Source organism: Podarcis pityusensis (genome assembly GCF_964106645.2).
Source record: "Podarcis pityusensis genome assembly, chromosome: 1".
Taxonomy (NCBI): Eukaryota; Metazoa; Chordata; class Lepidosauria; order Squamata; family Lacertidae; genus Podarcis; species Podarcis pityusensis.
Window position 1 is genome coordinate 73,447,880 of NC_138028.1, and position 22,368 is coordinate 73,470,247.

The window sequence follows — 22,368 nt, forward strand, 5'->3', positions numbered from 1 at the left end:
CGGTCACTGACGAGCCCATAGAGATAGCAACGTGGAGAGGGTCACGCCGGCGCCTCCGAGTTTTTCTTTATTCCCATATGGAATCTCAGTTCTATAAAAGCACTGAAAGTGAATGGAGCATAAAATGTAACTATTCGGTTGAGCGCAGGGTTGGGATGGCGTGGGGGGGGGTAATTTAATTAGACTTTCATCTTTCCCTTTTTCTTTTTTTCTACACAACTGCGAGCGTTTTGTGTATGTGCTTTGTTTTGTACAGAGAGAGAAGGAAGTACAGTGGTACCTCGGGTTACATACGCTTCAGGTTACATACGCTTCAGGTTACAGACCCTGCTAACCCAGAAATAGTACTTCAGGTTAAGAATTTTGCTTCAGGATGAGAACAGAAATTGTGCTCTGGCAATGCGGCGGCAGCGGGAGGCCCCATTAGCTAAAGTGGTGCTTCAGGTTAAGAACAGTTTCAGGTTAAGAACGGACCTCCGGAACGAATTAAGTACTTAACCCGAGGTACCACTGTGCCGCATTTTTTTGTGTATAACACGCCCCCTATTTTGGGGGCTCAAAATTAAGAAAATACCCGTTTATAAGACGATCCCAATTTTAAAACATTAATTTCAAGTAAAAAATCCTCATTTTATGCACGGAAAAGTATGGTAAGTCCTCTGTACCGGAAATGATAGTGGCTGATTGTAACATCTTCTCCATTCAATAAAACGTTGGGACCACTGACTGTTATATGGAAAGGAGGGTAGTTCATTGGGAGAGCAAATATTTTGCATGCAAAAGGTCCCAAGTCAATCCCCAGCACCTTTATGCAAGGCTGGGAAAGACCTCTGCAGGATTGTTTGCCCCTCCAGATGTTGCTGAACAACACAAGACCAATGGTGGATCTGATAGTCAAGAAGGTGTTTTTTGCACATGCTGTACAGGGAAGAGAGGGGCAGGTGGGGCTTGTCGACTTGGGAAGGTAGCCCGTCTAGGAGAAGAAAAACTCTGGTCCTAAGCCTCCGCTGCTTTGCGGGACATTTTCAGGAAAAGAAAGGGCTAAGGAGTAAACCCTACACAAATCTGGAACGGAGTCCCTAAGACATTTGGGTGGCTCCTTGTATGCCTCCTCCTGGCAACTCCTGCAGCTAAGCTGGTGCCAAATGTATTGCTCCGCTTTCATTTGGACCACATCAGCAGAGCTAAGAGGGGGGTCTTGTCATCTGGGCAGCCCAGGACCTCCATGCACACTGCCAGGCTTGCACCCCAGGGAGGTTACTTTGGTGTTGCAAATGCAGCAGTTCAACTTCACCCACAGAGGTCCATTTCATTGTCTCTCAAGGCAGATGTATGCCAACAACATATCCCATCAACCCCAGACTGCATGGCTAATAGTCAAGAAAGATGGGTACTGTAGTCCAACAATACCTGGAGGGCCAAAGGTTCCCTCTCCCTTGGTGTAGACAACACTTGAGCTTGATGGACCAAGGGTTTGAGACAGACAAAATGAAATACTTCTTCACACAGCACATAGTAACACTCTGGATTTCACTCCTACCAAATGTATAGATTGGAGACAAAACTAAATGGTACCCAGGAATCTTGGCTACAGTCACTGAAATTGTCAGTGTTATTTTAAAAAGCCTACGTACAATGGAAAGGATTGTGTATAGATGGAACAGATTAATGCATAAAATATAGAGAGGTTATTTAATGGTTTGAAGGATTTGAATGTGCATGCATTCTGTAAACTACTTTATTCTGAAGTGGTATACAACAGGGTCAAACAATAAAATAGTTCACAAAATACATGCATATTAAAATCCATCAAACCATTAAATAAAATTGTCTGTAAAACCACCATCAACCATGCAGCCAAAATTCCTGTACATCTTTTAAAATTTAGATTTGGAGACTCTAATAAATAATAATTTAAGTTTTGCTGTCATGATTCAAGATACTATTTTGTACCAGCTAGATAGTGCACCACACCAACTCATGTATTCCTCATCTGACCTACCAATAGATGTGCTTCATATATTAGTATATATTAGCAAATTCTTTCATTAATTTGTTGCATTTATGTACTGCTAAATATTTCAAAAACCTCTAAGCCATGTATGGTCTAACCCCCACACCCATAATATATTGTTAAAGCATTAGCACATAAACACAACCTAAAACCAATAAAACAGTGGTAAAAAACCACACCGAGCTTTTAAAAGTTAATAAACGTTTTATTAACATTACACATCACAGTGTTTTTCCATATAGCACTTGCTTAAATATATAATGCAAAGAAAAAAGCAAAAATTCATTGCAATCATACCTGAGTACAAAATCTATATATACTATCATTAGACTGTTTAGTCTATATATTTGGTAGTGCTTAAAGCTTGTTGCAGTGTTACAACTGATGACACCAAACATACTAAGCCTTATCAGTGCATAACATTGAGCAGTGCATTCATTCAGTTTTTCTTCCCATCCTGTCCTAAGGACTCAGGCCAAGTCACAATTATTTTAACAAAAGACCAAATAAAAACAGATTACGGTACTTCATTAGATAGAAATAAAAATTACTCCACCTCCTCTTTACCCTAAGTTCATAAATCACCATTTAGATCCTGGGAATAGTATTGGCTAACACTATCCAATAACTATTTTCTCATCTATTATATTTTAAGGCGTGGTAGAGTGGAAAGGGAGAAGAATCAGCTTTTTAAAAATTCTGAATAAAGGGAGCATTTCATTTAAACCATGGTGACTAGCTGTGCCTTACTGTATTCTATAATGTCCTCCCCATATAAAGTGCCTATATAATTCAATTTATAAATCTTGTACAGAACCCAGTACGCCCTCCCATGTGAGCCAAAAGCACTAATGTGTGCACATGGGAAACAAAAGATTTCCTGCTCCACCCGGCTGCTTCATTCACAAGCTGCACTGGAGGGTACTCCAACATTCAGAGGGGCTTTTCAGGGGCTACGAGAACCTGCAGCAGGAAGGAGGATGTGAACACACAGAACCTCAAGCCTCTTGGATGGATTTTGGCCAAAGTGCTTTTAAGAAGACCATACAACTATGCACATTTTATATACTGCAGCAAGGTAACAGCACAGGGTTCTTTTTTATATACCCCCCCCCCCTCAATATCTAAATCTTTGGGTGATTCATACAAAAAGTTCAGAAAAATATTTTCCGGCACATTAAGGCTAAGCAAATAGAATTCATCTGCAATGCCCAAAATTTCAGCTTCAAATGAATTGCTGGTGGAAACATTCTGTTATAAATTGTCTGAATCATTGGCTGAAGCATGGACCCTTAATTTTAGGCAATACCTTGCTGCCAGGCCATCTATGTTTAGACTTTAGCAATGTGTAATATATATACAAGACTGGTTCGCTATAGTAAATACAAGATGGCAATGCCTACGGCAAAACAATAGTCACTCTGATTGAAAAGATACCTCTTGTCAGCAAATTTACAGCAACTTTGAAAAGGAAGTGGGCTGGTGGTGATTATAGTGTTGTGCATTCAATATAGGAAAAATAAGAGATACTGTTTTTTCTTATTACTACAGCTAGTAATTAAACAACCAAGAGTACAAAATCCAGCAAAAAGACAACCCATGATCTAGAAAGTTTGGAAAATTAAGTTTTATGTTACATATTTCCACCCTATTTTGCCTAATCATTTTTATTATAAGAGTGTCATTGACAAATGGTCTTTAGCATGCCCTATAATTAAATATACACCAAATTCAGCAAAGCTTAAACATTGTGAGGTATTCTTTTTTTAGCAGCCACCTAGGCAATAGTGTCTTTTCTGCAACTCTCAAATATCTTAGAGACCAAGTTATGCCTAGCTGGTATTCAGAGTTTCAGCTGCTGCTGAAGATCATGAATCGAGGCAGCTGTGGACTGAAGCTCCTGTGCCACAGTACCTTTATCCAGCAGTTTGATGACTTCAGTCACTCCACTGATTCCAAGCACACAAGGCACACTTAAAAATACTTCAGAGTTTATATTGTAACATCCCTAGAAAAGGCAAAACATAGTATTGGGTATATTAGAATTCCTGGGACCCACAGGTTAATGTTTCCTCTATTCTATAAAAGCAAAATCAGATCAGTTCTGTGTTTACCTTCAACATTGTTGATATGGAATGTACTTTCCTTTTATCATTCAATATACTGTCTGCCAGGTCAGCTATTGACAGACCAACAGACCAGGATTTTTGGCCTCTTCCTTTCAGAACTTCCATGGCTCTATATAAAAGCAAAAGAATCAGGATTTACAACGCACTTTTTTAGCAAGCAATATGCCCCCTTTATAATTTCTATACGTCACACTTGTATATCAACAAGCATGCTACACATTTTTGTAGTGGCCTTGTTCACATGTGCTAGCCAAACTGTCTAAATGTGAACAAGCAAGCATGAGGGTATGTGCAGTAAAAAAAATGCAGCCGCTTTGCTCCTCCCATGATTGTCCTACTTCCACACTAGCTATGCCATGCAAAACTATGGTTTGTTTGGCTTCGTACTGCATCTGAACCCAGACTCATGGTTTGTCTGCCTCAGACAAAACACAAATGGGGAGCCAAGAACAAACCATCAGAATGCATGTGATGGCTTTCGACCAATCAAAAGGTTACAGCAAAATGGTTACATATAGATTACATTTTCATGGCAACAGGTCTTGAGCCAAGCAGAGGCTAACTACATTAGAAGAAGAAGAAGAAGAGTTTGGATTTGATATCCCCCCTTTCACTCCCTTTAAGGAGTCTCAAAGCGGCTAACATTCTCCTTTCCCTTCCTCCCCCACAACAAACACTCTGTGAGGTGAGTGGGGCTGAGAGACTTCAGAGAAGTGTGACTGGCCCAAAGTCACCCAGCAGCTGCATGTGGAGGAGCGGAGACTCAAACCCGGTTCCCCAGATTACAAGACTACCGCTCTTAACCACTACACCACACTGGCTCTCATTACTTGTTGCTAATTTTATGACTAGCAGCAAAGCGTGTGTAAGGAATTTGCCACTCTTGTGTCTGCCCCCTCCCAACATCCTTAGTCATTACATCAAGGTTTATGAGGTGTTAGCTGTCTAGAGTGGGCTACTTTCTTAGGTACAAGACCCTGAGTAAAGTATACATATTTTAAGAATAGCACAGATAAGACTTCAACTAGAATTTGAGGCCTTTTATATCAAAACGTGTTCAAATAAAAATGGAGTTTAATAGGTCAGTAATGAAGACTTCCCTTTCATATCATGTAACTAGGGTGTAAATTGAAATTCAGAATTAGGCTGCATTCCTATATCAATTTATATTGGAATAAGTCCCAGTTAACTCAATGGGACTTACTTCTGATAGTGCTGCCTCATGTCTAAGTGTTTTACCTGTTAGCTAAGAGATGCTGGGCATTTTGATTTGCTATATCTTCATCCTGATGACTTGTCACTGAATTAGAAGCACTCCATGCTGCCACTGAATAGGATAAAATTACAATCAATGTTGTTTTTAAACGTTTGCATTTTTATCTCAGGAATAATTTCTCTGTAGAGTGTGTGCTTTCTATTTTGCTTTTAAAGAGACCAATTGTAGGATTCTATTCAGAGGAGTACATAACTCACAGATGTACAGAAAACACAGAATGTGCAATAACCCAACAGAGAAGACAAAGAAACTGCATGAGAATTCAGTGACAAAGCAACCACCACTGCAATGCAGTGTAAGCATTAAATATAGAATTGGAGAAGCTGTCTCTGGAACAGAACCACAAACTTCTTGTCTTGGCTATCCATTAAATAAATAACAGTAATTTAAACTGAAATATCTCCATGTACAGTACTTCTATTAAAAAAATAAAATAATCACAATGTTTTCCGAAATTATCTCCTGATATAAAGTACACATGTGGTACCCTAAACTGCATAGTAAGCTAAGTAGTAAATAATCATTTTACCTTTGTTTTCCCCTTGTTCACCAATAATCCAATTATCTTTGCCTCTGATTTGAGCTTTTAATAGGTTTGCAATAATGTATTGGAATCTTGCAGAGTCTAGATTACAACCAATCCCGATAACCCGACTTTTAGGAAATCCACTCATCTTCCATGATACATAGGTCATTATTTCCACTGTACATTTGACAAAAACACATTGAAAAGGGCAAATGAATTTGTATTCAGGTCAAAAAGACATAAAGGTTTGCAATCAAGTTATCATTCATCTTTTTGGCAGTGGGGCTGATTGGATATCAGTAAATTATTCATTTTAAAAACAACGGCAACATCTCCAACAAATATCATGAAGGATGTTTTAGTAAATTTGTAATCTTAACCCCACTTTCCTGGAAGTAAGCCCATTTAATATAACAGTACTTATTTCTGAGGAGATATGGTTTTGACTGTGCATTATTTTGCACAGCCTAAATATAATTAAATATATCACTAAACTTGGTTAACACAATCACACTCTACAACATTTGGTTCTGGTAGAGTGAATTTCTGCTGGTTATTATTAGTTTCCAACGAAACATGATGAGAAGCTTTGATCTTTCAGAATCACTTGTTTCTTCACCGGCACCTCTCAGAATTTATGTCCCAAGAAGCATGTTTGCTCAAAAGGAAGACCTACTGATTTTGTGAGACTTTTCCTGGTGCTTTGGGGTTAAGTAATGAGATTAACCATGCCGCATCAAAACATGCTTGTATACAAATATTTGCAATCACAAAACCATAGAACTGTAGAGTTGGAAGTGACCCTGAGGGTCATCTAGTCGACACCCCCCTGCAAATCTCAACTAGATCATACATTACAAGTGGCCACCCAACCTCTGCTTAAAAACCTCCAAGAAAGGAGAGTTGACCACCTCTCATAGGAGTGTGTTCCACTGTCGGACAGCGTTTACTGTCATAAAGGTCTTCCTGATGTTCAGTCGGAATCTCATTTCTTAAAACTTGAATCAGGGAAGTACTAGTTTTCCTGTTACTCACTTCTCTAAAGGAAAATGTCAAAAGACTTATTCCATATGTGTGTCAAGATATACACAACCCACAAAAGGAAACTTTCTGGCCCAGTTTTCTACATTGTCACAATACTTGGCCACAAGAGAGCAAACAGAGAACACCCTGAAGTCTCTGTAAAGAAATAGGTTTATTAAGTACGAGAATATTCATGACAAAGCACGTTATATCCAGGGAGCAATAAATCATAAAAAGGTAAGCGCTGCCATACCTGGTTGAGAAGCCACAAGTAGTACACTTTGTTGGCTATAATGTGCTACTGAAGGAATGATGCCTCTGAACAGTTCAACATTGCTCTGTACAACATCCAGATAGGACTGAGCATTGCCTAAAGAATTCACTGTTAGCACCACCAGCTTTGAGCCTGCTGAGGCGGAAAAATCTAAGAACACAAAGAAAGAATTTCTGCACACGTCAAGGTGAGAGTATAAGACCTATTTCATTATTATTTTTTAAGTCCATGAACTGGACAGGTAAACTTTTGTTTTATTTAAAGATACAGGGTCGTATCCAATGCTGTGCATGTGGAGTTCAACTTGTGCAATGGGACTCTCCCTTCCTTTCCTCTCCTCTCCTCACATGCCCTCAGAATCTGCTCCAAAGGTTCCTCCGACCCAGAGGATGCAAGAGGTGCTGCAGAGGAGAAGACAGGAAAGTTCTAGTGTGCAAGCAGAAGTCTGCTGTGTTAGCAGAACAGAAGCGTTGGATACGACCCATACGAGTGTAAAAGGAGTCGCTAAATAAGCACTGTGCCACAATTTCTTAGGCATGTGTGTGTCTATATATATATGCCTATATATATACGCGCACACATATATATCTCCTGCCTTTCTTTCATCATGAAAGCCATCTGTACACATGGTCTCCACATCCAGGATCTGGCTATACTCAAACTTCCTTAGCTTCATCACATGGTGCCTTCATGTGCTTTCAGACATTATTGCTACGAGTGAAATGTTCTTACCAACGATTCCAAGGATTACTTAGAAAGTTCACTTGAAGTATACGGGGTGGGGGGTGGGGGAAACCACCACACACATCTCAGAAACCAACACAATACCTCTGCTGATTTCCACATTAGGCAAGGCAAATATTTCCAGGTCCATAGCTGCTCCTTTCATTGTACCTTCTGAGCAGTCCAAGACAACCACTCTGTCAGCAACACCCTGGTACAAATTGAAAGCAAAGAAGTAATTATTCAGTGGAGAAAAGATAAAATGGCATTCTGAAAGGGTTTAATACAACTCTGATTTATTTCTTTAAATGCTGACATACAACCCTATTTTCTACATAAGCTGCTGTTAAATTTAAGCCAACGGCTATTCTCTCCCATCACACCAGTTGTCTGTTTGAATGAAGTTGCCACCGCTAGAGACAACGTGCCTCTGAATCCCAATTGCTGGGAATCAAAAGTGGGAAGAGTGCTGCTCCGCTCCGATCCTGCTTGCAGGTTTTCCATAGTCATTGCATTGGCCACTGTGAGAGCAGGATGCCGGACTAAATGGACCTTTGGCTTTATCCAGCAGCCAGACTCTCCTGAAGATGGTCAGGCATAATTCGGCAGGCATTAAACATGCACTGAAATCCCTCCCGTAGAAATCAGTAGGATGCCTGGATCATGACAAAATACTTGGGAGATTCACAGAGCGATCTAAACCTCACCAAGGCAGCAGGTGAGTGGCAGATCCATGCTGAAAGCAACTGTGCTAGTAGCTTTCCAGCTGCTTATATTAGCCTGCTAAAAGTCCATACAGGCTGAATTCTGTTGGTGCTATTGGAAGATACACAGTTTGAGACAGCATGTGCCAACTAAAAGCTATGGTTACCATGTGCTGAGAAGTTATGCAAATAGACCCTCAATGCACAGTCCTTTGCAGGCTTACTCAGAAATACATCCCACTCTGTTCAACAGGCCTGCTCCAAAGTAAATGCGTATGGCACCTACTTCTGAATAAAGACACACAAGATGGCACTATTAATTGCTTAGGCAATCCATCGGTTCCAATCCTAATTTAAACCTACTTCATGGAGAAGAGAGCACTAGTTGTTTGTTCCTAGATATTTTCAAGAATAATAATTTTATCCCAGTTTGGAATCACTACAGAAGCAATCACAGTGGTCATTTCACGTAAAGTATATATATACCTTTGCTGAAATAGCCAGTGCACAAGCAAGGCCCAGATCCCCTGCTCCAATCACTGTAACTTTGTTAAATCCTCCATCATTTTTCTTTCCCTCTCCCTTGGACTGAATGTTTTCTTCACCTAAAATAACAGATAGTCATTAATATAAACAAATGCGCTCAACTTGGGAAGTTGCATGGAAAATGACTGGATCTAATGGAACAAACCAACCAAAAAAGGTTTAACTGGAAGCTATGGTGGTCTGTGGAGGACAAAGACATATTGTACAGCCTTCTTCATATGAATGCTAACTTCAAACCGAAGAAGAGCCCTGTTGCATCAGACCAAAAGTTCAGCCATTTTTCACAATGGCCAGCCAGATGCTTCAGGGATAATGGGAGGATGATAGCAATCTCTTGCTATTGTTCCTTAATGACCGCCGTTTATCAATGGCTGAATCCTGCATACAGTACAGAACTTGGCTCCCAAACGAAAACCCCAAGCAAATTCCCAAAGATGATGCATACCTTCAGTGATTTTTGCAATGTAAGAGAGTAGTTCTGACTGTCTGGCTGCATCTGAAGATGATAATGAGAACAGAGGGAGCTCCTCTTCAAATTTTGCGCTCATTTCCTTTAATAACCCTATGATCATGGATTGCGGCTGAAACATATATAACAACAATTAGTCTCCTCCTCATCTCATTATGATATCCTTTCACATAAGTCTTAAAGTGATTTACAAGCCTCCAACAAGAGCAACTAAAAATAGGTTCCTAAACATCACTAACAAAACATGCAAGGCAGAGACTTAAAACAAAACAGAACGAAAAATCCAGCTGGAAAAGCTTCTTGAAACAAAATGTATTCAGTAGTTTCTGGAAACTACAGGCAGCAGGCACCTGTTGTATCTCAAAATAATAATAATAATAATAATAATAATAATAATAATAATAATAATAAAATTTATTTATACCCCACCCATCTGCCACTCTGGGCAGCTCCCAATCAAGTATTAAAAACAATACAGCATTAAATATTAAAAACTTTACTAAATAGGGCTGCCTTCAGATGTCTTTTACAAATAGGTTAACTGCTTATTTCCTTGACATCTGATGGGAGGACGTTCCACAGGGCGGGCGCCACTACTGAGAAGGCCTTCTGTCTGGTTCCACAAAACAGGGGCAGCCACATTGAAATGTCTGCTCTCAATTACTGTGGGCTTCTGATATTTTAGAGACTTCAAGGAGAGACTCTCCCATAAAACACAGCCATCCACTGCATATGTAAATGGCAATGTGGTCTTTCATGGAACCCAGTAGAGGTTATATGTCAGTACCAGAGCCTTTAACGTGGTCTGGTACTGCAATTTTAGATAACAAACATTCTATGAACAAAAAAGTCTTAAAAGGAAAAAAAAAGGGCAGCTCTCCACATGCCTAAATGGACTGAGAATCTGAAGCACTTTATGTACAATTACTGTGTATAGGGCTTATCAAATTTCCCCCTTCATAGCTACATAAACCAGTTATCAACTTTTTCCCAGAGAAGCAGAATCAAGATAGGGGCTACACAGAAAGGAGCAGGCCTTTCTTACAGGGATAGAGGTGTAAGAGGATCATGACCCATCCCAGTGGGGAATTTCAAGTGCCTTTTCCTTTGCAAGTGAGATTTTTGCCATTCATTCATAAAAATCAAAAAGTAAAGCACTTTGTTTGGGGGCACTGTTAGACAAAACACTGCCCCTGGAATAATGCTGGTTGGCCATGCCTCTGCTGACAGAGAACCCGCAGGCCATGACTACAAATACACACTACTTTTGCTAGTCCAATAAAATAGCCTCTACTTTCTCTCACATTGCCTGTGTAGCCTATCTGGCATGAAGACAGCTCATGTTAAAAGGCACGTTTTTATACAATTAAGGTACACAATATGGATGACATAAAATTAAGACTAAGACAAACACTGTAAACCGATTTTAGTAAAGCAATAATACTATTCTACATGACATGCACAGACATCCCTTACATGACTCCAGTTTTGTAGATAGGGCAAGTATATCCTTCCCCGGGCATCAACATGCTTTCCTACAGAAATCCCCATGTTTGCAGTGGGCTTTAAGAAGCAGATTGGAGGAGTAAAAGGATGAGAATCTAAAATCCATAGGAAAATTGGAATGTTGTACGAATTACCTGTCAAAATACAAAACATAAGCAACTATCAACAACCACTGCTCCTTGACTGGTCATGTATACTTCTTAAATTTTGCACTTGACATTTAACCCATGGGTGGGCGTACTGTAGGATCTATTGTACTTTGTTTTTCACTAGAACCCCAAAGTCCATGATCTGGAGCCATAGGCTAAGAAGGCAAACATATACAGTCCAGGAATTTATTTTAAATGCCAGAACTGAGTTCACAGTCTTTTCACATGGAAAAAATCCACTCCTGGTTTCTGCACAATCTCTCTTGTTTCAGCAGCCTGAATAATGGAACCTTTTGTAGTTACTCTTGAACAAGAGTTGCTATTGGACACTCTATTAGAAATATATATCTACTTATTTAAAGAATATATATGCAGCCCATCAATATGAATATTTCCAGGGCAGCTTACAAAAGATATACTATTGATATCAAGCAGGCGGTGTCACCGTATTCTTTTCAGTGCCTGCTGAAGATGTTCTTATTTAAACAAGATGTTTAGAGAGTTTGTATGAGTTTTAAGTTGTTTTAGTCTATTCTATTGTGGTTTTAAGAGCCACTATTGGTCTTGGCTGCTCAATCCACTGCAGCCTGGCTTCGCATGTCCTCACATGGTTACCCGGCCAGTCAAAGCTGTTTCCTGGGGTGTGGTTGCTGTCGCATGCTGACAGCTTGTAGGAGCCACAGATGAAAGATGAGTAAAGGGTGGGAACCAAAGGTGGACAAACTTCCCCAGAGGGAGCATGATGTGTCACCCACCAGAGGTACTATCCCACCCCAAACATCCCATTCCACTTGCAAGTCCCAATGTATTATTAGGTAGCAAACAAAAACATAGTGAACAACTTACCCTGGTATTTCACTGGAACAGTGCCACTACAATTCAAAAGGTCTTTCTGGGAACCATCCTTAAAAGCTAAAGTTCAGAACATTAATTTGTATGCATGTATAAATTACATTTTTTCAGTAGCAGACAGCACAGTGAGATTGCCCTTCTCACATGAGCATTCTCTGTTTGCACAGCTGCTGTGTACTGTGACAGAGAGAGGCGCTGCTAAGGATGGCACGGTGCAAATGCACTGGCGGAGTGTATCCGGCATTCCTGCCAGCAAGTTGGTACTGTGGAGATCTCTGCCCTTCCCCTCTCTATCTTGGTATGCAGCAGGACACAGCCAGAGGGAGCTCATGTAAGTGGCACATCCCCACCATCTTTAAATTTTTGTCATTATTTTGTTATTGATAATACTGCTTTATTAACATCTGATATCAGAGCCAGATAACTCATTATTTTAAACGTTTATACACCACCAGTCTTTTTAAAACAACAAAGAAATCATGACAGCAAAATAAAAAGAGCATGTAAAATACAATACAGCCAGAAAGGAAAACAAAACAACTTCATTGGTTTGCTGCTATTTGCTTTATTTTCCTTTCTGGCAGCAAATAGCAGCAAACCAATACAAAGCTCACTCTACCACCCCAAACTTCATAAAGGAGCAACAGTAAAGTGATTACTTAACTCAGACACCCCCAAACTTGGCCTCCAGCTGTTTTGGGACTATCATCCCATCATCCCTGACCACTGGTCCTGTTAGCTAGGGATGATGGGAGTTCCAAAACAGCTGGAGGGCCAAGTTTGGGGATGCCTGACAACTGTTGAAGGTTAAAAAATTTACACAAGGTGAAAGCACACTCACTTGGGAGTAAGCCCTACTGAATACTGCGGGCTTACTTTCTAGTAAACATACATAGGATTGTGCTGCAGGTAATATTGTGAATACGAACATAAGTAACTGGAGTTGAATTCCTTACTTGCATTGACTACTATTCAAACTTTTATATACAAAACGACATTCTCACACAATCATTTTTCCAATGGGCCAAAATAATAGACGTTACTCTTACTGTAGGTATTCATGGCAAATGTGGTGTTTGGGTACAACTCATGTACGCTCTTCAGTTCTTCTATGGTCAGATCTCGGAATTTATACTGCAGAGAGAACAAGTATAATTTTATTCTTTTAAGCAATTTTATATTGATGCACCCTGCCTTTAAAACTTGTCATTGTTATTAAGCAATTTAGCTTCACAGTTGAAATTGGAAGTCTAAACCACTAATTCTTCTGAACCGGAAACCTACTGTAATTTGCTTCAGTATCAATACAGCCCATTCCCATGTGAAACTCATGCTGTGTAGATCTGCACTTATTAGAATGACTGCACCTTCCTTTAATTACACCTTTGTTAGCAGTACCTTTTCGGATGTGCATTGAGTTAAAGCACTATAGATAAAATTCTGCTCACATTTGTTCTTTAAAACTCACACACACACACACACACACACACACCACTTTTTAAGTATGTAAAGCAGAGGTGGGGAATCGAATCGGGTCAGATCCAGAACTGGCAAACCCTCCACAGTAAGGTTACCAGACATCCCCATTTCCTGGGGACAGTCCCCAGATTTACAAATCAGTCCCCTGACAAAATCCACTAAATTCGACTGAAGTTTAAAAGTGTCCCCGGATTCATTGAAAAAAATCTGGTAACCTTACTCCACAGGGCTAGTTGAACAGGTATGAAGAGCTGTCAGTCACTTGATGTCAGATGACTCTAAGCGCACTCCCAGTTCTTCATTGGCAGCCATGGCTTGAACTCACCTTCCAAACATTCTTGCCATCATAATTGCAACACAGATTACACGTATTTAACACACGGAAGACTGGGCTGCCTTCCGAGCCAACATACGCAGGATTCTGCTGCTAGAGCAGAGATGGGGAACCTGTGATCCTCCTGAATGACAACCAGGGCTGATGTGCGGTAGGTTTCTAGAGATCCCTACATCCTGCGTCAAGGAGCAAGTTCTGCATTTCTAGGGCAGCTGACCTAGGAGCGCTGCACGCAGAAGCCTGTGCCCTAAATGCACCCTACGATGAGGCCTTGCTTACATCCCTGCCGGCAGCGTTGGCACACGTATTTCGGCAGTCTAAAGAGCCACCCTCAGCCACGGCCATGTTGCAACCCCATATAACTTGTGGTGAGCAGGCAGGCAGCTTGCAACAGCGTCTTAACCGGGGACATCCCGAGGGACTCGACGGCAAAGCGGCGCCCATGAGAAGCCGGGGGGAGTCGCTCCCTCGGGCCGCCCACCAGGCGCGCGGAGAGGAGCGCCCGCGCCCGCCCATCCCGCCGCCGCCTGCCTTGCCTTGCTCAGCCACTTCCTCAGCTGCTCCTCGGAGAACTCCATCGCCGGCGGCCTGCGCGAGGAGGAACAAGCACCGCTTCCTGCTGCTGGCGCGCCTGGAAAGGCGAGCCGGCCGGCCGCGCGGCCTCTCCCGGTTCCTCCTTTTCCCCGGGCCCGCCCCTTGTTTAGGTAGACTGCCCAGGTTTTAACCCAAGGAAGCGGCGGCGGCGCCGCGCCTTGGGGGAAAGCGGGTCGCGAGGCCTGCGCTTGAACCCAGGGCCGGATTTAGGTTTGATGAGGCCCAAAGCTACTGAAGGTAATGGGGTCCTTTAGATGTCCAGCTGGCCTTTGTCAACAACAAATTGTCGCTGTTTTCTATATGCTATATGGTAATTTATGGACCTAATAGGTATCTAAAGCCATTTGCACATGTTGTCATGCAACCAGTCCATGCAGAATGTAGGCACCCTATATACAGACATGAGCAAACCAGTGATATTTTAGGGAGTGGGCAGGGCCCATTACTTACATCATAGGAGCCTACACAACACAAAACACTGATGCTGTATGGACGTTTTATTATTATTCTTTTTTATCTTATATTAGGAAATGTACATCCAGGTTTTTTTCCTTGAATTTTTTTGCCACCCCCCCCCAAGAGAGGGGGCCCTAAGCTATAGCTATAGCTTGTTTAGCTTATACGTAAATCCAGCACTGCTTGAACCTTGCAGCGGCAGAGACGGCACAGCATTTAGGCTCAGAGTTGCAACCTGACCAGCTCTAGGGATTTTGTGGAAAACAGATGGGGAAACCGTGGAGCTCCAGGCATCGTTGGGCTCCAAAATATCTGAGCCAGTATAGCCAGGGATGGTGGGAGTTGCAGTCCTGCAACATCTGCTGCACACTGAATGACTGGAAGGGGGTCTCTCCCTTGGAAAGGATCCAGAGGTCTTTTCTTGTTAATTTTCTTTATGCTTTTCAGGTTTATACATTTCACTAATTTTACCATCATTTTAACATTTCAAAACTTGACTTCCTTCCCCCTCTTTCTGCGGTTCCTTAATTTTTTTTTATATCTTCTGCATATCCAAATTATCTTAATTTGCTAATTTATTCATCTACTTTAAATATATACTCTTATAAAACTGCAGGTTATTACAATAATCCTGCCAATGTTCTTATCTGTTTACAATTTATCTGTAAATATTCAATAAACCATTTCCATTCTTTTATAAAAAGTTTGTTATCTTGATTTCTTCTTCTTCTGGTAAGTTTCTTCATTTCTGCATATTCCATAAGTTTTTGTATCTGTTCTTCCTTTGCTGGGACTTCTGCTTCTTTCCATGTTTAGGCAAGTAACACTCTTGCCGTTGTAGTAGCATACATCAATAAGTTTCTGTACAGTTTAGGTAGTTCTGTCCCTATAACTCCCAAAAGAAAAGCTGCTGGGTTTTTTTTTTTACAAACATTATTTTTAACATCCTTTTCAATTCATTATATATCATTTCAAAAGGTGTTTTTCATTGGCCACAGGAGGCAGTCATGGCCACCAACCTAGATGGCTTTCAGAGAGGATTGGACCAATTCATGGAGGAGAGGGCTATCACAGAATCGTAGAGTTGGAAGCCCCCCCCCCCCGCAATGCAGGAATCTTAGCTAAAGCATCCATGACAGATGGTTCTGCTTAAAAACCTCCAAGGAAGGAGAACCCACAACCTCCCAAGGGAGACAGTTCAGCTGTCAAACAGCTCTTACCATCAGCGGCGATGAACCATGATGGCTATGCTTTGCCTTTGCAGCTGGGAGGCAGCAAAGCCACATGAGGGGCGAGTTGCTCATGCTTGAATCCTGCTTGCGTGTTTCCCACAGGCATCTGGTTGGCCACGATGACAAGAGGATGCTGCAGTATATGGGTCATTGGCCTGATCCAGCAGGCTCTTCTTAGGTCCATATTCCCAGAAATGGCATAGGGCAACTTTTGGGGCAGCAGCCTGGCTTGCTCTTTTGTGAAGCTCTGTGGGAGAAAAATCAAGACATATTGTTGTGATTAGGGTAAAAGTTAATTCAAGATTCTACTTACTGAAGCAAGACAGTTGCATTGGGGAAGACCCCATCAACCACATTTGCTTCTGTGCTGATTGATGTTCTGCTCAGATGTTCTGGAACGTAACAGCTTCTATATGGATGGCAATGTTGCCACAACTTGGTTCATGAGAGACCACAAGAGATTAGCTTTGAAAGGAACACCAGAAACAGCAGTGCTGGCCAAAACCCCATAACCATTCCATACTCCCTTCACCTTTTCACTTTTCAACGTCTCACCCTCCTTCATGCTGACTCTGCTTTTTTACACTCCAGTGGGAGATGTTGTGTTAAGATACAAATAGGCTCAGGCCTTGCAGACCCCAGACCCATACATTCCACTTCCACAGCATGAATGGTGCTATAGTTGGTAAGAAGAGAGAAAATGCTTCCCAAAATAGCACAATGACAGCAGCCCCAATAGCAAGCTGCTCTGCTTGTTATGCCCATTGCACCAGCTGGCCCCTGGTGAGGTCTCCTTGGTTGGCTTAGGCCTCCAAGGCCCGGGGCAAGTGTACCTTGCTGCCCCTCCCCTCTGCATGGACCTGGTGGCCAATAGGAGAGAAAACTGAAGTTGATTTTATGACCACTCCCAAGAGGGGGAAATGTTGGGAACCACTAACTTAAGGAAACTTAAGCTTTTAAATTTTGTATCTAATTTGTAATTATTCCCCCGCCCCCCCCGTAAATGTAGTTTATAAAAACTCCAAACCAAAATGAAATAGTTTATTTAAACAAAAACTTTTGTAAATCCTGTATCTATCTGAAATACCTCTGGTTCTATCAGAGAAACTATTTTGCTGATGTCATGCTGGTTGAGTCAATTGTTACATAACAAATGATGTCACAATCTAGTTCACTGCACAGTCTGGCTCATCACAAATAGCCACCAAGAAAGCCAAAGTACTGAGCTGCCTAAAATCAGCTGAAAGGTGATTTTCTTTTGTCCTTAAAAATTAGCCATATCAAGTCACATTCCGTAAGTGGGAAAACTCTGAGAAATTGTACAATGATTGTTGTTGGTTGGCTGATTTTCCTTTTGGCTTTGCATCTGATGCATAGAGTTCCAAACGCTAAGGTGAGTAAACTTTGAAATACCAGTTGGAAATGCTGCCCTATGTCACCCTAGTTTGCTGTTTGATGCAAAACCAAAGAGTTTGATTCTTACAAACTTAGGATGTGTTCAGTCCACTGTTTTATGTGGTTTTGCACCCAGACAATAGGAAAGCATCCTGATCATGCCAAGGTACTTATCTGTCACCATCTCGACAAATAGCCTCACCCTTTAAATAGAGCTGAGACTTGTATGCCTTTAGAACACGTGTGCAAACCCATATAAGCCACATGACCCCACAGTTAACCATCTGAGGAATTGTGGCAATGAGAATATATGGGGTGCTGTAGTAAGCGAAGAAGTGCCCAAAATAAACCAGGTGTAGCCTTACCCTAAGCATGAAGGAAGGAGACATGCATGAGTCCCAACCTTTATGCAATACTAGATGTGTCCTACATGTTCTGCTAATACTGATAAAAGCATCTTACAGGTGTTGATGGAGACTATTGAAGTTTTTTAAAACTACAACTTTATTGCAGTGGTTCCAAAATACCTATTAACTATTAAGCCTTTTTCTATTTCCAGAAATCTAGGTGAGACAGCCCTTATAATTTAGAAGAATAATAAAAATCAAATTTTTATATTGATTATAGTTCACTAATTCTTTATTGTCACTGATAAGTGTAAACTGTTTAATTATTATTTACTGTTATTTAATTTTACTGTTTACTATTATATTCTAGTAGATTATTGACTATTGCTTTATTTAAGTTGTTTATTTTAAAGTTTTTGTGACTTTTTTGTATTGCATCAGATTGTTATTACATGTGTGATCTTTGCTGTTTTGTTGTTTCTTCAGCTTGCAAGCTGCCTTGTGTATAGTATTATAGAAAGACGGTATACAAATTAAAAGTGAAATGAAATGAAAAAGAAGCATAAGACCTCAGCCTAAAGTGCAGCGTTCTTTGTTGCTAAGGTGTACTCAAGTTCCAACAGCTTGAGATAGATTACTGGGCCTGTGGGTGACAAGTTTCCACTTGTACTTAATATTTCCTCGTGAGCTTTCATCATACTCCTTGCTCAGCGCTGCTAGAAGAGTGGGCATGCCACACGGAGAAAGGAAACTACCTTAGCTCAACGTGGTTGTCTGTGGAAGTCTTTTTGGCTGAAGCTATAAAACGTCCATACAATATTTATTTGTTGTGCACTACAGTCCCAGATGGGACGCAGGTGGCGCTGTGGGTTAAACCACAGAGCCTAGGACTTGCCGATCAGAAGGTCAGCGTTTCAAATCCCCATGATGGGGTGAGCTCCTGTTGCTCGGTCCCTGTTCCTGCCAACCTAGCAGTTCGAAAGCACGTCGAAGTGCAAGTAGATAAATAGGTACCGGTCCGGTGGGAAGGTAAACGGCGTTTCCATGCGCTGCTCTGGTTCGCTGCTTCTGGCCACATGACCCAGAAGCTGTACGCCGACTCCCTCGGTCAATAAAGCGCGATGTGTGTTGCAACCGCAGAGTCGGTCACGACTGGACCTAATGGTCAGGGGTCCCTTTACCTTACAGTCCCAGAGCTGGAGGAGAACTCATGGGGGTTCGAGATATGTGGGAATTCTGAGGAAGGATTCAAAAGACATGAAAATTGCCCAGTGCTGATGCTTTATTAAAGAAAGGTAAACTTGATGAGAATTGTTTGTCTGGTGGTGCAAAAGCACAGGGTATCTTCACAGCTTACTTGAACACTGCCACACCACACACACACACACACACACACACACACACACACACACACTTTGCCCCTAGTCTCCATCCACTAGCATTTGCTGCTTGAGGTGTTTGGCTCACTGTAAGTCCCATTAGCCTTCTGCACCAACCATCAGATCAAATGAGCTCCAACGTTCAGCCCAGTCAAAAGAACCGCAGATATGGTTTGGGAAAGATGTGCCTGTCCTCGAGTAGTTCAGCAGCCTCTTTGAAACTCAACATCATAGTTAACTCTAATTACTGAGTAAACTTTAGATGAAGGGGAGAAAGTGCATAGTATAAAAAGACTTGAAAAATATTTCAAATACTGTACGATATTTCGCATTTGTGCACACCCACACCCACAAAATAGGTTAAATCTACTTTTTAGTTATTCATGCCCCAGAAAGCTTCCAATTCATCACTTTTACAACAAAATTGATTTAATGACAACTCACAGGCAGATTAAACATTGTTCTGTCACTCCCATCCTGCTGCGTTCATCCCATACGTTGCTCCAGAGTGTCCCTTGTGAGGCCACAGGGGCTTGGGGGGGGCAGCCAGATAAGCCCTGGTGCATTAGTGAAATTCTATTTGCTCTTCTCGGGTTTCAGCCTACAAATGGCACAGGGCACAGATTAGATTCCTGACCATCTCAATTTTGATGATTTTTTAAAAGTGTTTCCAGCCCCAATGGTTGCAAAGCTGTTACGCTTGAAAGGTAGTGGTCAGTGCCTGGTGAGATAGAGGTGATCTGCTGAGCAGCTAAGCCCTGCATATCTCTTTTCCGAAAACCAGAATAAACAATGCAAAATAGTAAGAATGGCACAGAAAAATTATGCAAATAAGGTCTTATGCATACAATGGTACCTCAGGTTACATACGCTTCAGGTTACATATGTTTCAGGTTACATACGCTTCAGGTTACAGACTCCACTAACCCAGAAATAGTGCTTCAGGTTAAGAACTTTGCTTCAGGATGAGAACAGAAATCGTGCTCCGGTGGCATGGCGGCAGCAGGAGGCCCCGTTAGCTAAAGTGGTACCTCAGGTTAAGAACAGTTTCAGGTTAAGAACAGACCTCCAGAACGAATTAAGTACTTAACCTGAGATACCACTGTACTTGACCCAATGCATCCCGGTAATTGATTTGCTTCTCATGCAGAATCGCCTAGTGAAGAGGAACAAAAGGAAAGCTGAAGGTGTTATCCCTAGACCAGTTTGTACCTGCGCACCTTAAACTCAGCCTCTGAGTCAAGCCTCAACATATGGCCCTTTTTCTATATGAATGTTGGTTGAAGAGTGAAATACTTCCCTCCAAACTTTTCAGTAATATTCTGTGTGTTTGATTACAGGCTGAACCGGCAAAGAACGAAGGTGATAAGCATTAACTGGCATTGTCCTTTAGAGGAATGCAATCCAGGGCAGACTTCCCATCTTCTTTAAGAGCGACAAAGATGTTCCAGTTCAGAAGTGCTATTTAAAACATCAGCAAGAAAGGAGTTTCAGGAGCTAATGCTTACTGCAGTACTGAAGGCAATGAAGCATATTGTTTCTCTTGTTGGTAACACATAAATTGATTGCACAGCATCATGTTATATGTTTATGACCAAGTTACCTGGATCTTCAAATATGTTACGACGTTTCACGATGCGCAGGGCAAAGTGGATCTCAAGCATTACCTATAAGAGCATATTTGAAATAGACTATGCTTCTATTTAAGGGACAATCACATAGAACGTTTCGTATCCGATACAATTTCTGATGGACTATGTACTTTTAAAATTGCCTACTACCTGCAGTAGCAAAATTCACTTGGTGTTCACTATTCTGAAAATATAATGGGTGGAAAAAGACATAAAGGTTAATGTCTGCAGAATGATTTATTTAGTCTTTTAATGCATATGCCACCTTTCCCATGAAGATTTGAAGGCATTTCACACAAATGTGAAAGTTAAATACTGTAATAGCAAGCAACAAACTTCTTAATTTTAAAGTTTAATTTTTTTAAAAAGCATGCCTATTTATTGTCTGCTGATTAGCATTCCAAAATAAGCATTGTATAATGAACTATAGCACAGTTATCCTATTCTTCCCATGTAAATAAGCCACACATAAAGGAGACAAGACAGGAGTGCCTAGCATGCTCTGGTCCATGGGGTCACGAAGAGTCGGACACGACTAAACGACTAAGCAAAGGAGTATATAGCCCAGGGGTCAGCAAACCTTTTCAGCAGGGGGCTGGTCCACTGTCCCTCAGACCTTGTGGGGGGCCGGACTAGATTTTTTTGGGGGGGCGGGGCGGAAATTAACCAATTCCTATGCCCCACAAATAACCCAGAGATGCATTTTAAATAAAAGCACACATTCTACGCATGAAAAACACCAGGCAGGCCCCACAAATAATCCAGAGATGCATTTTAAATAAAAGGACACATTCTACTCATGTAAAAACACGCTGATTCCCAGACCGTCCACAGGCCGGATTTAGAAGGCGACTGGGCCAGATCCAGCCCCCAGGCCTTAGTTTGCCTATCCATGATATTACAGCCTATAGGGAGATGGACTTAAATAAATACTTAACTAATTCCAGAGCCTAAGGTGTTAGCAGAGAACAGTCAAGATTATTGCATCTACACCACCAAAGGTAGTGCTAATTTATATTGGGGACAATGTTGCAGAGCCGAGTGCTTCTGTTCAGCATTTCAGATGCTTCATTCAATCCTCACCACCTAGACTCTGCATTCCATTGCCTCCTGAGCATACTCAGTCCTCACTGGGCAAGGCTGTTGGTTTGGTTTGTTCCCCATTTTTTTGGCAAACATTGGTGCAACCTGGAACCTAAATACCCCATTATCTATAGATGGTGCCATTTTGGTACATAATATCAAATACTTGGAGAACTGGATTCATTATTACTGTCTATGACTCTATAGTGATTGTGTGAGAAAAGGAGATGTCCATGACAAAACCTTT

At 41.4% G+C, this 22,368-nt stretch overlaps 1 protein-coding gene and 1 long non-coding RNA gene across 6 annotated transcripts; one reads left to right on the forward strand and one right to left on the reverse strand.

Annotated features, from left to right (window-relative positions):
• Positions 1-2,198: 2,198 nt before the first annotated feature.
• Positions 2,199-16,502, reverse strand: UEVLD (UEV and lactate/malate dehyrogenase domains). Of its 5 annotated transcripts, none has more exons than XM_080999213.1 (12): positions 16,275-16,502; positions 13,241-13,325; positions 12,186-12,251; positions 11,161-11,324; positions 9,661-9,796; positions 9,156-9,274; positions 8,071-8,176; positions 7,222-7,392; positions 5,949-6,122; positions 5,383-5,470; positions 4,129-4,252; positions 2,199-4,022 (listed from the first exon to the last, which is right to left on the reverse strand). In XM_080999213.1, the coding sequence occupies exons 1-12, from the start codon at positions 16,356-16,358 to the stop codon at positions 3,858-3,860; spliced, it is 1,482 nt and encodes a 493-aa protein (XP_080855339.1). In that variant the 5' UTR covers positions 16,359-16,502; the 3' UTR covers positions 2,199-3,857. The 5 variants fall into 5 exon arrangements, with proteins under 5 accessions (XP_080855339.1, XP_080855340.1, XP_080855338.1 ...); XM_080999214.1 differs by lacking the exon at positions 16,275-16,502 and adding an exon at positions 14,541-14,723; XM_080999212.1 differs by lacking the exon at positions 16,275-16,502 and adding an exon at positions 14,284-14,416.
• Positions 16,503-16,594: 92 nt separating this feature from the next.
• LOC308474087 lies at positions 16,595-21,254 on the forward strand. Its single transcript, XR_013984499.1, has 2 exons — positions 16,595-17,679; positions 20,748-21,254. It is a non-coding gene; the product is annotated as an uncharacterized lncRNA (long non-coding RNA).
• The last annotated feature ends 1,114 nt before the right edge of the window (positions 21,255-22,368 follow it).